The sequence below is a fragment of the Mytilus edulis genome, chromosome 7 (assembly GCF_963676685.1).
Source record: "Mytilus edulis chromosome 7, xbMytEdul2.2, whole genome shotgun sequence".
NCBI classification, from domain to species: domain Eukaryota; kingdom Metazoa; phylum Mollusca; class Bivalvia; order Mytilida; family Mytilidae; genus Mytilus; species Mytilus edulis.
This window is the reverse complement of record NC_092350.1, coordinates 93,321,552-93,337,062: the sequence shown is the minus strand read 5'-3', so window position 1 is coordinate 93,337,062 and position 15,511 is coordinate 93,321,552. Positions and strand designations below refer to the sequence as shown.

Sequence of the window (15,511 nt, the reverse complement as noted above, 5' to 3'; positions counted from 1 at the left end):
ATCTGTCAATGTCGGGTTGTAATGAACTGCTGATTCGTAAGAATCCCAAAAGCTTGGCCATTCTAATATATTGCCATTAAATGTAGGTAACGTTAATTTTGGCAAACGGTGATTGCTGGATATAGCGGACGGGACAGCATAGCTTGACGTGGGAATTGATGTGGCAATTTGGCTTGTTTCTGATAAAATTCGAGCGGCATCATTTGACTGTGGCAATGACGGGGCGGCATAACTTGTCTGTACAATCTCGGGTGAACTAGTAGGGATGAACGGTGGACTGTCTACATTTAAAACTTGATAAGACGAATGTGATGGTTGATTGGAAATAGGTTGTAATGTTTTATCTATGAATATCTTAAAATGTCTCAGTTTAGTAACAAAATTTGTAGTATACTAATCTGTGTCTACAATTTCCATTTATATATCCTCTGTTTCTGATGCGTTTTCAATTTGTTCATTCAGTGTGTCGAGTAACTTCTTCTTCTGTTTTAGATTTTTGTATGTGGCTAACAGCTCCTCTCTTTCGAATTCAGAACTTTCTTTTGCGTCAGCAAATTTTCGTAAAAGTCTGGTAACAGCACTACGATTGCCCATTCTTCTTGATTTCAGCTTTGGTAGCTCCATAAGTCACAGCACCATAAATGTGGGGACAATATCTTATAATATGACTCTGATAACATACACAACAGCTTTGTAGTTTGACGTTTACTAGTTACTAAGAGAAGATAAGGAGACGTCGCCGTTTGACGTCGACCTTAGATACAATATGACTTCCCATACGTTGCCGGTCCCGCGGTCTTCTCGACAACAGTAGACCTTACTTGACTGATCTATTACATACCTAGATTTGCTGTGACAGTGGACCTTACTTGACTGATCTATTAACATACCTGGACCTGCTGGGACAGTGGACCTTACTTGACTGATCTATTACATACCTAGATCTGCTGGGACAGTGGACCTTACTTGACTGATCTATTGCATACCTAAATCTGCTGTGACAGTGGGCCTTACTTGACTGATCTATTAACATAAATGGACCTGCTGTGACAGTGGACCTTACTTGACTGATCTATTAACAAACCTGGACCTGCTGTGACAGTGGACCTTACTTGACTGATCTATCAACATACCTGGACCTGCTGGGACAGTGGACCTTACTTGACAGATCTATCAACATACCTGGACCTGCTGTGACAGTGGACCTTACTTGACTGATCTATTAACATACCTGGACCTGCTGTGACAGTGTACCTTACTTGACTGATCTATTACATACCTGGACCTGATGTGACAGTGGACCTAACTTGACTGATCTATCAACATACCTGGACCTGCTGTGACAGTGGACCTTACTTGACTGATCTATTAACATACCTGGACCTGCTGTGACAGTGGACCTTACTTGACTGATATATCAACATAAATGGACCTGCTGTGACAGTGGACCTTACTTGACTGATCTATTAACATACCTGGACCTGCTGTGACAGTGGACCTTACTTGACTGATCTGTTACATACCTGGACCTGCTGTGACAGTGGACCTAACTTGACTGATCTATCAACATACCTGGACCTGCTGTGACAGTGGACCTTACTTGACTGATCTATTAACATACCTGGACCTGCTGTGACAGTGGACCTTACTTGACTGATATATCAACATAAATGGACCTGCTGTGACAGTGGACCTTACTTGACTGATCTATTACATACCTGGACCTGCTGTGACAGTGGACCTTACTTGACTGATATATCAACATAAATGGACCTGCTGTGACGGTGGACCTTATTTGACTGATCTATTACATACCTGGACCTGCTGTGACAGTGGACCTTACTTGACTGATATATCAACATAAATGGACCTGCTGTGACAATGGACCTTACTTGACTGATCTATCAACATACCTGGACCTGCTGTGACAGCTGCTACACCCACTGTACCTGACATCCTAGCAACAGCATCCGCAGCAAAAACAGCCGTTACCTAAATTAGTTATGTACTTATTAAACACATATTTAAATCATTTGTCAAGTTTAATCATTTATATTTATATAATAGTTCTTGAAAAACTGGTCATTATCGTGATATATGGACTGCCCACAGGACAGTGGTATTGACTAAGATAGTGATAATGACTGAGCCGAAGGCGAGGTCATTATCGCTGTCGCAGTCAATACCACTGTCCTACGGGCTGTCCATATATCACGATAATGACCAGTTTTTCTAGAACTATTATGTTTATTTCATTGAGAAACCATGTTTTCAAAATAATTCATAAATTCAAAGTAACCTCATGTGTATGTATTTATATAAGAAAGAGTGAAGACCGGTCATAGTTTTAAATGACTATAAGTCACTGCCATTCATTTGAGTGCAATTTTCAGTATATGAAATACAAAATGAAATTTTCTATAACTTTATAAGTAACAAAAACATTATATGGTTAACAATTCAACAACAACTGCAATATAAAATGAAAACAGGAAAATGTTCAACTGGAATAAATCCATAGTACATGTATAAATTTAGTCTTTTGAAACATAGAAATTAAAGACTCCTCCAGACACATTTTGAATATTAATGCTATGATCATTTCTGTTGCTCATGGACTCTTTTTTTTAGTAATTGTTTTGCACATTGGTTTGAGACGAACTCATTTCTTTTAGTACTTGATCAAAGTCTGCAGACTCACTGATAAAACTGTCTGAATCGCGATTGCGTTTTATTACGTTACGTCACTCAAATAGACATGATAGACAAACCACGCCCCACCGGTCCATATCATGTAAAAGTTATTGTTAATGACCGGTTTTCGGGTCCGTTTAAAACTTTTGTTCTGTTAGTGACCGCTGGAATTAATTACTGAAGATTAATGAATGTCATGTGGCCTCTTTTTATCCAATAAGAGAAGCTTATTTTTAACCGATATGAAATAAAGCATGTTCATTGTAGTATATAACATGTGTGTTATAAATAATAAAATTAAACAATTAAAAAAGAACAAATCTTAGAAACATTTTTGGTGGGCAAATTATAAAAAGTTAAACACTTACATAGCGGGAAAATCTTAAAATATTTACATCATGTACAAATTTAAATTTCTGTTATACATTTGTAAATACATATATACTAAACTTCTTACAACATGTATGATATATGTCAACACTAACACCTGTGTAGGACACATGTCAACTTTTACACATGTGTAGCACATATGTCAACTTTTACACCTGTGTAGTACACATGTCAATTTTTACACATGTGTAGGATAGGTGTAAATTCTTACACCTGTGTAGGACATATGTCAACTGTTACACCTGTGTACCTTTAGATTTCTTGTTTGCATTGTTTAACATTGTCATTTCAGTGCCTTTTACAGCTGACTATGTAGTATGGGCTTTGCTCATTGTTGAAGGCTGTATGTTGACCTATATTTATTAATTTCTGCATCATGTTGGTCTCTTGTGGACAGTTGTCTCATAGGCATTCATACCACATCTTTTTTATATAGATGTGTCTTCTAACTTACCTCATGTCTAGTATCTATAACCTTCATTCCTAACATTTCACATGTCAATAAGATAGGTGAGATATGTCCTCTAACTTACCTCATGTCTAGTATCTATAACCTTCATTCCTCACTTTTCACAAGCCACTAAGATAGGTGAGATATGTCCTCCAACTTACCTCATGTCTAGTATCTATAACCTTCATTCCTCACTTTTCACATGCCACTTAGATAGGTGAGATATGTCCTCCAACTTACCTCATGTCTAGTATCTATAACATTCATTCCTCACTTTTCACATGTCACTAAGATAGGTGAGATAAGTCCTCTAACTTACCTCATGTCTAGTATCTATAACCTTCATTCCTCACTTTTCACATGTCACTAAGATAGGTGAGATATGTCCTCTAAATTACCTCGTGTCTAGTATCTATAACCTTCATTCCTCACTTTTCACATGTCACTAAGATAGGTGAGATAAGTCCTCTAACTTACCTCATGTCTAGTATGTATAACCTTCATTCCTCACTTTTCACATGCCACTAAGACAGGTGAGATATGTCCTCTAACTTACCTCATGTCTAGTATCTATAACCTTCATTCCTAACATTTCACATGTCACTAAGATAGGTGAGATATGTCCTCTAACTTACCTCATGTCTAGTTTCTATAACCTTCATTCCTCACTTTTCACATGTCACTAAGATAGGTGAGATATGTCCTCCAACTTACCTCATGTCTAGTATCTATAACCTTCATTCCTAACATTTCACATGTCACTAAGATAGGTGAGATATGTCCTCTAACTTACCTCATGTCTAGTATCTATAACCTTCATTCCTAACATTTCACATGTCACTAAGATAGGTGAGATATGTCCTCTAACTAACCTCATGTCTAGTATCTATAACCTTCATTCCTAACTTTTCGCAAGCCACTAAGATAGGTGAGATATGTCCTCCAACTTACCTCATGTCTAGTATCTATAACCTTCATTCCTAACTTTTCACATGTCACTAAGACAGGTGAGATATGTCCTCTAACTTACCTCATGTCTAGTATCTATAACCTACATTCCTCACTTTTCACATGCCACTTAGATAGGTGAGATATGTCCTCCAACTTACCTCATGTCTAGTATCTATAACCTTCATTCCTAACTTTTCACATGCCACTAAGATAGGTGAGATATGTCCTCTAACTTACCTCATGTCTAGTATCTATAACCTTCATTCCTAACTTTTCACATGCCACTTAGATAGGTGAGATATGTCCTCTAACTAACCTCATGTCTAGTATCTATAACCTTCATTCCTCACTTTTCACAAGCCACTAAGACAGGTGAGATACGTCCTCTAACTGACCTCATGTCTAGTATCTATAACCTTCATTCCTCACTTTTCACATGCCACTTAGATAGGTGAGATATGTCCTCCAACTTACCTCATGTCTAGTATCTATAACCTTCATTCCTCACTTTTCACATGCCACTTAGATAGGTGAGATATGTCCTCCAACTGACCTCATGTCTAGTATCTATAACCTTCATTCCTCACTTTTCACATGCCACTTAGATAGGTGAGATATGTCCTCTAACTTACCTCATGTCTAGTATCTATAACCTTCATTCCTAACTTTTCACATGCCACTAAGACAGGTGAGATATGTCCTCCAACTTACCTCATGTCTAGTATCTATAACCTTCATTCCTAACTTTTCACATGCCACTAAGATAGGTGAGATATGTCCTCTAACTGACCTCATGTCTAGTATCTATAACCTTCATTCCTCACTTTTCACATGCCACTTAGATAGGTGAGATATGTCCTCCAACTGACCTCATGTCTAGTATCTATAACCTTCATTCCTAACTTTTCACATGCCACTAAGATAGGTGAGATATGTCCTCTAACTGACCTCATGTCTAGTATCTATAACCTTCATTCCTCACTTTTCACATGCCACTTAGATAGGTGAGATATGTCCTCCAACTGACCTCATGTCTAGTATCTATAACCTTCATTCCTCACTTTTCACATGCCACTTAGATAGGTGAGATATGTCCTCCAACTTACCTCATGTCTAGAATCTATAACCTTCATTCCTAACTTTTCACATGCCACTAAGATAGGTGACATATGTCCTCTAACTGACCTCATGTCTAGTATCTATAACCTTCATTCCTCACTTTTCACATGCCACTTAGATAGGTGAGATATGTCCTCCAACTGACCTCATGTCTAGTATCTATAACCTTCATTCCTCACTTTTCACATGCCACTTAGATAGGTGAGATATGTCCTCCAACTTACCTCATGTCTAGTATCTATAACCTTCATTCCTCACTTTTCACATGTCACTAAGATAGGTGAGATATGTCCTCCAACTTACCTCATGTCTAGTATCTATAACCTTCATTCCTAACTTTTCACATGCCACTAAGAAAGGTGAGATAAGTCCTCTAACTTACCTCATGTCTAGTATCTATAACCTTCATTCCTAACTTTTCACATGCCACTAAGAAAGGTGAGATAAGTCCTCTAACTTACCTCATGTCTAGTATCTATAACCTTCATTCCTAACTTTTCACATGCCACTAAGATAGGTGAGATATGTCCTCCAACTGACCTCATGTCTAGTATCTATAACCTTCATTCCTAACTTTTATCATGCCACTAAGATAGGTGAGATATGTCCTCCAACTTACCTCATGTCTAGTATCTATAACCTTCATTCCTCACTTTTCACATGCCACTAAGATAGGTGAGATATGTCCTCTAACTTACCTCATGTCTAGTATCTATAACCTTCATTCCTAACTTTTCACATGTCACTATAAAGATAGGTGAGATATGTCCTCTAACTAACCTCATGTCTAGTATCTATAACCTTCATTCCTAACTTTTCACATGCCACTAAGATAGGTGAGATATGTCCTCTAACTTACCTCATGTCTAGTATCTATAACCTTCATTCCTAACTTTTCACATGCCACTAAGATAGGTGAGATATGTCCTCTAACTTACCTCATGTCTAGTATCTATAACCTTCATTCCTAACTTTTCACATGCCACTAAGATAGGTGAGATATGTCCTCTAACTTACCTCAAGTGTAGTATCTATAACCTTCATTCCTAACTTTTATCATGCCACTAAGATAGGTGAGATATGTCCTCTAACTTACCTCATGTCTAGTATCTATAACCTTCATTCCTAACTTTTATCATGCCACTAAGATAGGTGAGATATGTCCTCTAACTTACTTCATGTGTAGTATCTATAACCTTCATTCCTAACATTTATCATGCCACTAAGATAGGTGAGATATGTCCTCTAACTTACCTCATGTGTAGTATCTATAACCTTCATTCCTAACTTTTATCATGCCACTAAGATAGGTGAGATATGTCCTCTAACTTACCTCATGTCTAGTATCTATAACCTTCATTCCTAACTTTTATCATGCCACTAAGATAGGTGAGATATGTCCTCTAACTTACCTCAAGTGTAGTATCTATAACCTTCATTCCTCATTTTTCACATGCCACTAAGAAAGGTGAGATATGTCCTCTAACTTACCTCATGTCTAGTATCTATAACCTTCATTCCTAATTTTTCGCAAGCCACTAAGATAGGTGAGATATGTCCTCCAACTTACCTCATGTCTAGTATCTATAACCTTCATTCCTCACTTTTCACATGCCACTAAGATAGGTGAGATATGTCCTCTAACTTACCTCATGTCTAGTATCTATAACCTTCATTCCTAACTTTTCACATGTCACTATAAAGATAGGTGAGATATGTCCTCTAACTAACCTCATGTCTAGTATCTATAACCTTCATTCCTAACTTTTCACATGCCACTAAGATAGGTGAGATATGTCCTCTAACTTACCTCATGTCTAGTATCTATAACCTTCATTCCTAACTTTTCACATGCCACTAAGATAGGTGAGATATGTCCTCTAACTTACCTCATGTCTAGTATCTATAACCTTCATTCCTAACTTTTCACATGCCACTAAGATAGGTGAGATATGTCCTCTAACTTACCTCAAGTGTAGTATCTATAACCTTCATTCCTAACTTTTATCATGCCACTAAGATAGGTGAGATATGTCCTCTAACTTACCTCATGTCTAGTATCTATAACCTTCATTCCTAACTTTTATCATGCCACTAAGATAGGTGAGATATGTCCTCTAACTTACTTCATGTGTAGTATCTATAACCTTCATTCCTAACTTTTATCATGCCACTAAGATAGGTGAGATATGTCCTCTAACTTACCTCATGTGTAGTATCTATAACCTTCATTCCTAACTTTTATCATGCCACTAAGATAGGTGAGATATGTCCTCTAACTTACCTCATGTCTAGTATCTATAACCTTCATTCCTAACTTTTATCATGCCACTAAGATAGGTGAGATATGTCCTCTAACTTACCTCAAGTGTAGTATCTATAACCTTCATTCCTCATTTTTCACATGCCACTAAGAAAGGTGAGATATGTCCTCTAACTTACCTCATGTCTAGTATCTATAACCTTCATTCCTAATTTTTCGCAAGCCACTAAGATAGGTGAGATATGTCCTCCAACTTACCTCATGTCTAGTATCTATAACCTTCATTCCTAACTTTTCACATGCCACTAAGATAGGTGAGATATGTCCTCTAACTTACCTCATGTCTACTATCTATAACCTTCATTCCTCACTTTTCGCAAGCCACTAAGACAGGTGAGATATGTCCTCCAACTTACCTCATGTCTAGTATCTATAACCTTCATTCCTCACTTTTCACATGCCACTAAGACAGGTGAGATATGTCCTCCAACTTACCTCATGTCTAGTATCTATAACCTTCATTCCTAACTTTTCACAAGCCATTAAGATAGGTGAGATATGTCCTCTAACTAACCTCATGTCTAGTATCTATAACCTTCATTCCTAACTTTTCACAAGCCACTAAGATAGGTGAGATATGTCCTCCAACTTACCTCATGTCTAGTATCTATAACCTTCATTCCTAACTTTTCACAAGCCATTAAGATAGGTGAGATATGTCCTCTAACTAACCTCATGTCTAGTATCTATAACCTTCATTCCTAACTTTTCACAAGCCACTAAGATAGGTGAGATATGTCCTCCAACTTACCTCATGTCTAGTATCTATAACCTTCATTCCTAACTTTTCACAAGCCACTAAGATAGGTGAGATATGTCCTCCAACTAAGGTAAATACATATTTCACACCATGTTCCTACAGAAAAAAAATAAACATAAGACTTTTTACCAAGTATACATTTTGATGAAGCAATAAAAGTGTATGAATGTTATTTGAACTATATATTATTGTTCAGTAGATTCTGAAATCATCATATCATAAAAGGTACTTATGATTGTGATTCAAAGACCCCTGACAAACTGGGGAGTTTTATTTCTGTAATCTGCTCTTTTTTTCAAAAATCTTGATTTTGTTCATTGATCAAAACTCTTACATTTAGTGACTGACATGTCACAAAACTTCACTGATTACATTGAGTGATTGACATGTCACAAGGCTGTACTGATTACATTTAGTTTTATACATGTCACAAGGCTGCATTGATTCCATTTAGTCTTATATGTGAAATCTTGTGACCTGTATCAGACTAAAATGTAATCAGTGAAAATCTTTCAACCTGTATCAGACTAAATGTAATCAGTGAAAGTCTTGTGACACGAATATAACTAAATGTAATCAGTGAAAGTCTTGTGACATGTATCAGACTAAATGTAATCAGTGAAAGTCTTGTGACACAAATATAACTAAATGTAATCAGTGAAAGTCTTGTAACATGTATAAATCTAAATGTAATCAGTGAAAGTCTTGTGACATGTATCAGACTAAATGTAATCAGTGAAAGTTTTGTGACATGTATCAGACTAAATGTAATCAGTGAAAGTCTTGTGACATGTATAAAACTAAATGTAATCAGTGAAAGTCTTGTGACATGTATCAGACTAAATGCAATCAGTGAAAGTCTTGTGACATGTATAAAACTAAATGTAATCAGTGAAAGTCTTGTGACATGTATCAGACTAAATGTAATCAGTGAAAATCTTGTGACATGTATAAATCTAAATGTAATCAGTGAAAGTCTTGTGACATGTATCAGACTAAATGTAATCAGTGAAAGTTTTGTGACATGTATCAGACTAAATGTAATCAGTGAAAGTCTTGTGACATGTATGAAACTAAATGTAATCAGTGAAAGTCTTGTGACATGTATCAGACTAAATGTAATCAGTGAAAGTCTTGTGACATGTATAAAACTAAATGTAATCAGTGAAAGTCTTGTGACATGTATCAGACTAAATGCAATCAGTGAAAGTCTTGTGACATGTAAAAAACTAAATGTAATCAGTGAAAGTCTTGTGACATGTATCAGACTAAATGAAATCAGTGAAAGTCTTGTGACATGTATAAAACTAAATGTAATCAGTGGAAGTCTTGTGACATGTAAAAAACTAAATGTAATCAGTGAAAGTCTTGTAACATGTATCAGACTAAATGTAATCAGTGAAAGTCTTGTGATGTATAAAACTAAATGTAATCAGCGAAGTCTTGTGACATGTATCAGACTACATGTAATAAGTGAAAGTCTAGTTACATGAATAAAACTAAATGTAATCAGTAAAAGTCTTGTGACATGTATAAAACTAAATGTAATCAGTGAAAGTTATGTGACATGTATCAGACTAAATGTAATCAGTGAAAGTCTTGTGACATGTATAAAACTAAATGTAATCAGTGAAAGTCTTGTGACATGTATCAGACTAAATGTAATCAGTGAAAGTCTTGTGACATGTATAAAACTAAATGTAATCAGTGAAAGTCTTGTGACCTGTATAAAACTAAATGTAATCAGTGAAAGTCTTGTGACATGTATCAGACTAAATGTTATCAGTGAAAATCTTGTGACATGTATAAAAATAAATGTAATCAGCGAAGTCTTGTGACATTTATCAGACAAAATGTATTCAGTGAAAGTCTTGTGACACGAATAAAACTAAATGTAATCAGTGAAAGTCTTGTGACATGTATCAGACTAAATGTAATCAGTGAAAATCTTGTGACATGTATAAAACTAAATGTAATCAGTGAAAGTCTTGTGACATGTATCAGACTAAATGTAATCAGTGAAGTCTTGTTATTTTTATTTCTATATATACCCTTGACTGTCCACACTATTGATAACATCAAGATTTCTGTTAATTGTTCTGAAGAGGTATCACAAATCTTACCAATAATACCAGTGAAAGCTGTAGTAAAACTTTCTAATGTCACAAATAAATTACTTCACCTTTAAAACTGAATCACTAATCTTACCAATAATACCAGTGAAAACTGTAATAAAGCTTTCTAATGTCATAAATAACTGTAATAAATCTGTCTAATGTCATAAATAACTGTAATAAATCTGTCTAATGTCACAAATAAATTACTTCACCTTTAAAACTGAATCACAAATCTTACCAATAATACTAGTGAAAACTGTAATAAAGCTTTCTAATGTCATAAATAACTGTAATAAAACTTTCTAATGTCATAAATAACTGAAATAAATCTTTTTTATGTCATAAATAAGTGTTATAAATCTGTCCAATGTCATAAATAAGTGTTATAAATCTGTCCAATGTCATAAATAAGTGTTATAAATGTCTCTAATGTCATAAATAACTGTCATAAAACTTTCTAATGTCATAAATAACTGTCATAAAACTTTCTAATGTCATAAATAACTGTCATAAAACTTTCTAATGTCATAAATAACTAATAAATCTGTCTTATGTCATGAATAAGTGTTATAAATCTGTCCAATGTCATAAATAAGTGTAATAAATCTGTCAAATGTCATAAATAACTGTAATTAAACTTTCTAATGTCATAAATAACTGTAATAAATCTGTCTAATGTCATAAATAAGTGTAATAAATATGTCAAATGTCATAAATAAATGTAATTATTCTGTCTTATGTCATAAATAAGTGTAATAAATCTGTCTAATGTCATAAATAAGTGTAATACATCTATCAAATGTCATGAATGTCATAAATAACTGTAATAAAATTTTCTAATGTCATAAATATGTATTAAATCTGTCTAATGTCATAAATAAGTGTAATAAATCTGTCAAATGTCATAAATAAGTGTAATAAATCTGTCTTTTGTCATAAATAACTGTAATAATTTTTTCCTTCGTCATAAAGAAGTGTAATAAATCTGTCTAATGTCAAAAATAACTGTAATAATTTTTTCCTTTGTCATAAATAAGTGTAATAAATCTTTCCAATGTCATAAATAACTGAAATAAATCTTTCTAATGTCATAAACATGATAAATAACTGTAATAAAATCTTTTTAATTTTATAAGTTAGTTTACCTTTAAAACTTCTCCAACAATATCTCCACCATTTCTTTTCGTTGTTTTGTCAACCTATAAAATATATAAATATATATCATGTGTATATGTTTGAAATCTGTTTAAAAGATAAATATAGATTCTACCACTGCATCGAGTGTGATACAATATTCATCCACTCAAGACAGTTAAATTTTCAAATTTAAAATGGGAGGCTTGCAGAGTGTTTTAAATATTTAAAATTTAATTGTCGAGAGTGGATAAATATCGTATTATACAAGGTTTGGTGGTGGAATCTGTTTCTCTAATGATTTTGAAACAATAGGCAAGCAAACTTATTGCTTCTTTGCGACTGATCTGCAAAAAGATGTGTTCATTCTATGTGACGTCATCAGGCATGGTCGCCTTTTTTCATGCCGTCACAAAAGGAAATTCGGAGGAAAACAAGAATATTCGACTTCATAATAATATTTTAACCAATGAAGAACTGAAATTAAACAAACCACAAGTTGATTAAAAAATTTTATACAATGGGTGCAGAAAGGGATAAATTGACATAGTATTAGAAATATATATACAAAACACTGGTTTGTATTAATTTGATTGTTAGCTACAAAATGAATTCAGAATTATGATAAGAAATTTCTTCAGATTATGAAGTTGCAGTTAATATTCAAGTATTTACTTCTAAACTTGCATTTAGTGATTCAAATTTATAGATAATTTTTGTACTCATTTTATTTGGTATGAAATTATAATAGTTTTATGCCAAACAACACAATCATTATCTGTTTTATGTCTTATTTTGTACTCATTTAAAAGGGGAGCTGTTTGTGCAAGTCAATGTAAAAGAATGTTTTTAACTTTTTTGTCTTTGTAAGTGAATTATTACATGCAATGACATGTATTAGATTTATTTTTCAATCTTAATTTTCTAAAGCATTTGCTGTAAACATGGTAAAATAACTAAATAATGCAATCAATCTTGATCAAGTGTTTTCTCTCATTCAATTGATCATAATTGCTAAAAATCGCTGCGGCTAGAGAAACAACAATAAATTATCACAATGGCGGGGATTATTTGGGAGTGGCAGCAGATATTTCAACTGGGCAGTTGCTATCATAAAACCAGTCATGGAGATCCCTAAATTTGAAAAAGTGATCATGAATGGAATCTTAAAATAATTGTTTAATCAGTATTCAATTTGGATCCCAATAATTTACAACACATTCCACTAATGGAAATTCTAATCACTGCTTTCTTTTGACTGTTTACTAGTCATTGCTAGTTAGCTTTTGTGAAGGCAGTATCCTCTTCTGCAACAGAGCGTCATGATGATCAATTTTTGTCATTCGGACTGTGAGGTTATTGGACTATCTAACATGTCTAAGTATCAGGCAAGTTCTACTCAAATGGCATCTGGATAAATCAGCACCTGGTATAATCAAATCGTGACCTAGTCAAATTTGCACCTGTTTAAATCAGCACCCCATGTAGTCATTTCATGATCAGCACCCATGACATTCGTGATGAATATGTTGAATATATATATATTTTTTCAGTATTTTTTTTCCTTATTTGTGAAGATCAAAACAAGGAAGTGTTCTTCTTCTTGTTGTCCAGAAATATTCACTAATTAACATTTTTGGGGTTTCTGTATGTATTTTTTTTTAGTTCAACTTTATGTGTATTCAAGGAATTGGATATTTTGTTATACCAGTTGAGTATTACGCATGATGATTGGTTTAATGCTTTTTAAACATTTATTGTTAAACTTTCGTGAAATACAACCTTTATTGCTGACTATTTTGCATCTGAGTTGATTAGTTGTGTTAGTGATATTTTTCCCTTTTATTGCTTCTAATTTTCTCCTGATTAAACAATGCTTAAATGATCAGTAATAGCTACACTGTTTTGTATTTAAATTAGGAAGAAAAAACATCTAGGTCTACCTGTGTAGAGTTAAAACAACAAATATATTGATTATATATATATAATTGATAAGAAAACTAATCAAAATATCAGTCATAAAATGTTTAGATTTGATTTTGATTTTTTGTGTTTTAACACCATTTTTAAGCACAGCATTTAGGGTTAGGTTTTTTTACTAGCGTATTGGCAGCATACAGGATTTTTTACCACGCCCAGTGTATGTCGGAGCTATACACTAATGTGTGATGCCGGTATTAAACTAAGTTTGATTGTAGCGGTTATCTTGTTTGCAGGTTAAAGAATGTTGGAAATATCTTTGAAAGGGGAACACCTATAGCTATGGACCATTTAACCAAAGTTTCGTCCTAATTGGCCCACTGGTTCCAGACAAGAAGATCTTTATGTGAATTTTCCATATTATCCTAGTATGTTTAGCTAAGTTCAGCTGTGGTGGACATCTTGGTAGGAGACAAAGTTTTAGGAACGGGACCATCCAAGCAGAGGCACATGTCTTAGAAAAAAAATCATATATACCATGTATACCTTATTATAACACAAGTTACTATATATTAGGTTTTTTGAAAAACACACTCGGTCGTGAAATTCTGATTTATTTCGATTTCTCAGTTGCCAAACCTACTTAAAATTTATTATGTCCTTTATCTAAATTGATTTATCTACACAGTGTGGGGGGATTATCTGTGAAATAAGTTAAAAACAATAACATGAATAACAGGGATTCAGTTTTGGAAAAGTAAGGTGGAAAGCCAGGTAGAAAGTCTAGTGCCTGTGATTAGTCTGTATCATATCTGGTTGTACATGTTGTATATGTCAGCCTATCAAAACGTCAGACTATAGAACTGTCGGACTATAGAACTGTCAGACTGTCGAGCGGACCCATACCGCCTATTGAACAGTCAGACTATTGTCGGAATTTGGGGTTTGTCGGTATACAACAAAGCTCCAACAGTAACTACTACTAGCATGACCAGAAGGTTAGACATTGTTAGAAGGTAAGTAGGGATGATAGACATCATTGAACTGGCTAGGTAGGATTTGTGAGTGAGACGTGGGGTTCAGTAGAAAATAAGTTTATTTGCCTTGTTAAACAACTGGTAAATTATGCCAAATTTTCTTAAAACAAACAGAGCTCCAAATGCTGCCGCTGACACACTGAATGGGAGAATACAATTCTTTAAAACTCTTGAATAGGTGTCTGATTCTGTGCTCCCCATAGTGGACTTTAAACCTGTATCTTTTGATTGATAAATCTAGAGAGACACTTTTGATATACTGTTGCCTCTGAGGACCATTTAAAGTACAGCTTAATCCCAACCAAGAAAAATGAGTGCGCAGCTACGTACGTGTATGTCAACACGCTCCGGCGTATACATACATTGATTTAGGAGAGAAAAACAATAGACAATGGCTATTATGCCGGAACCGGCAAAGACGAGCTCTGATTAAAATCTATTAATTCAAACTAGAAAAATAGCATATTTCTCAAGAAATATAGTGAATTTGTTATTTTGTCGGTCCCGCTTTGTAAAGAGTGAATCTTGACATTTACTTGTGAAAAGTGCTAATAATATATGCACTGTCATCATTAAAATATCAAATATAATTACTGATATACCAGTACTAAGTTG

At 34.3% G+C, this 15,511-nt stretch overlaps 1 protein-coding gene across 5 annotated transcripts in view; it reads right to left on the bottom strand.

Moving 5' to 3' along the window:
- LOC139482495 (2-hydroxyacyl-CoA lyase 2-like) overlaps positions 1-15,138 on the bottom strand; it is an 83,775-nt gene extending 68,637 nt beyond the window's left edge. The window contains exons 1-4 of one of the 5 annotated variants that reach the window (XM_071266407.1): positions 14,963-15,138; positions 11,951-12,004; positions 8,680-8,784; positions 1,914-1,992 (exon numbers count right to left, since the gene is read on the bottom strand). In XM_071266407.1, coding sequence (XP_071122508.1) covers positions 1,914-1,992; positions 8,680-8,784; positions 11,951-12,004; positions 14,963-15,097 — 373 coding nt within the window. In that variant the 5' untranslated portion in view covers positions 15,098-15,138. The other 4 variants (XM_071266410.1, XM_071266408.1, XM_071266411.1 and 1 more) reach the window with 4 other exon arrangements.
- Positions 15,139-15,511: the final 373 nt, after the last annotated feature.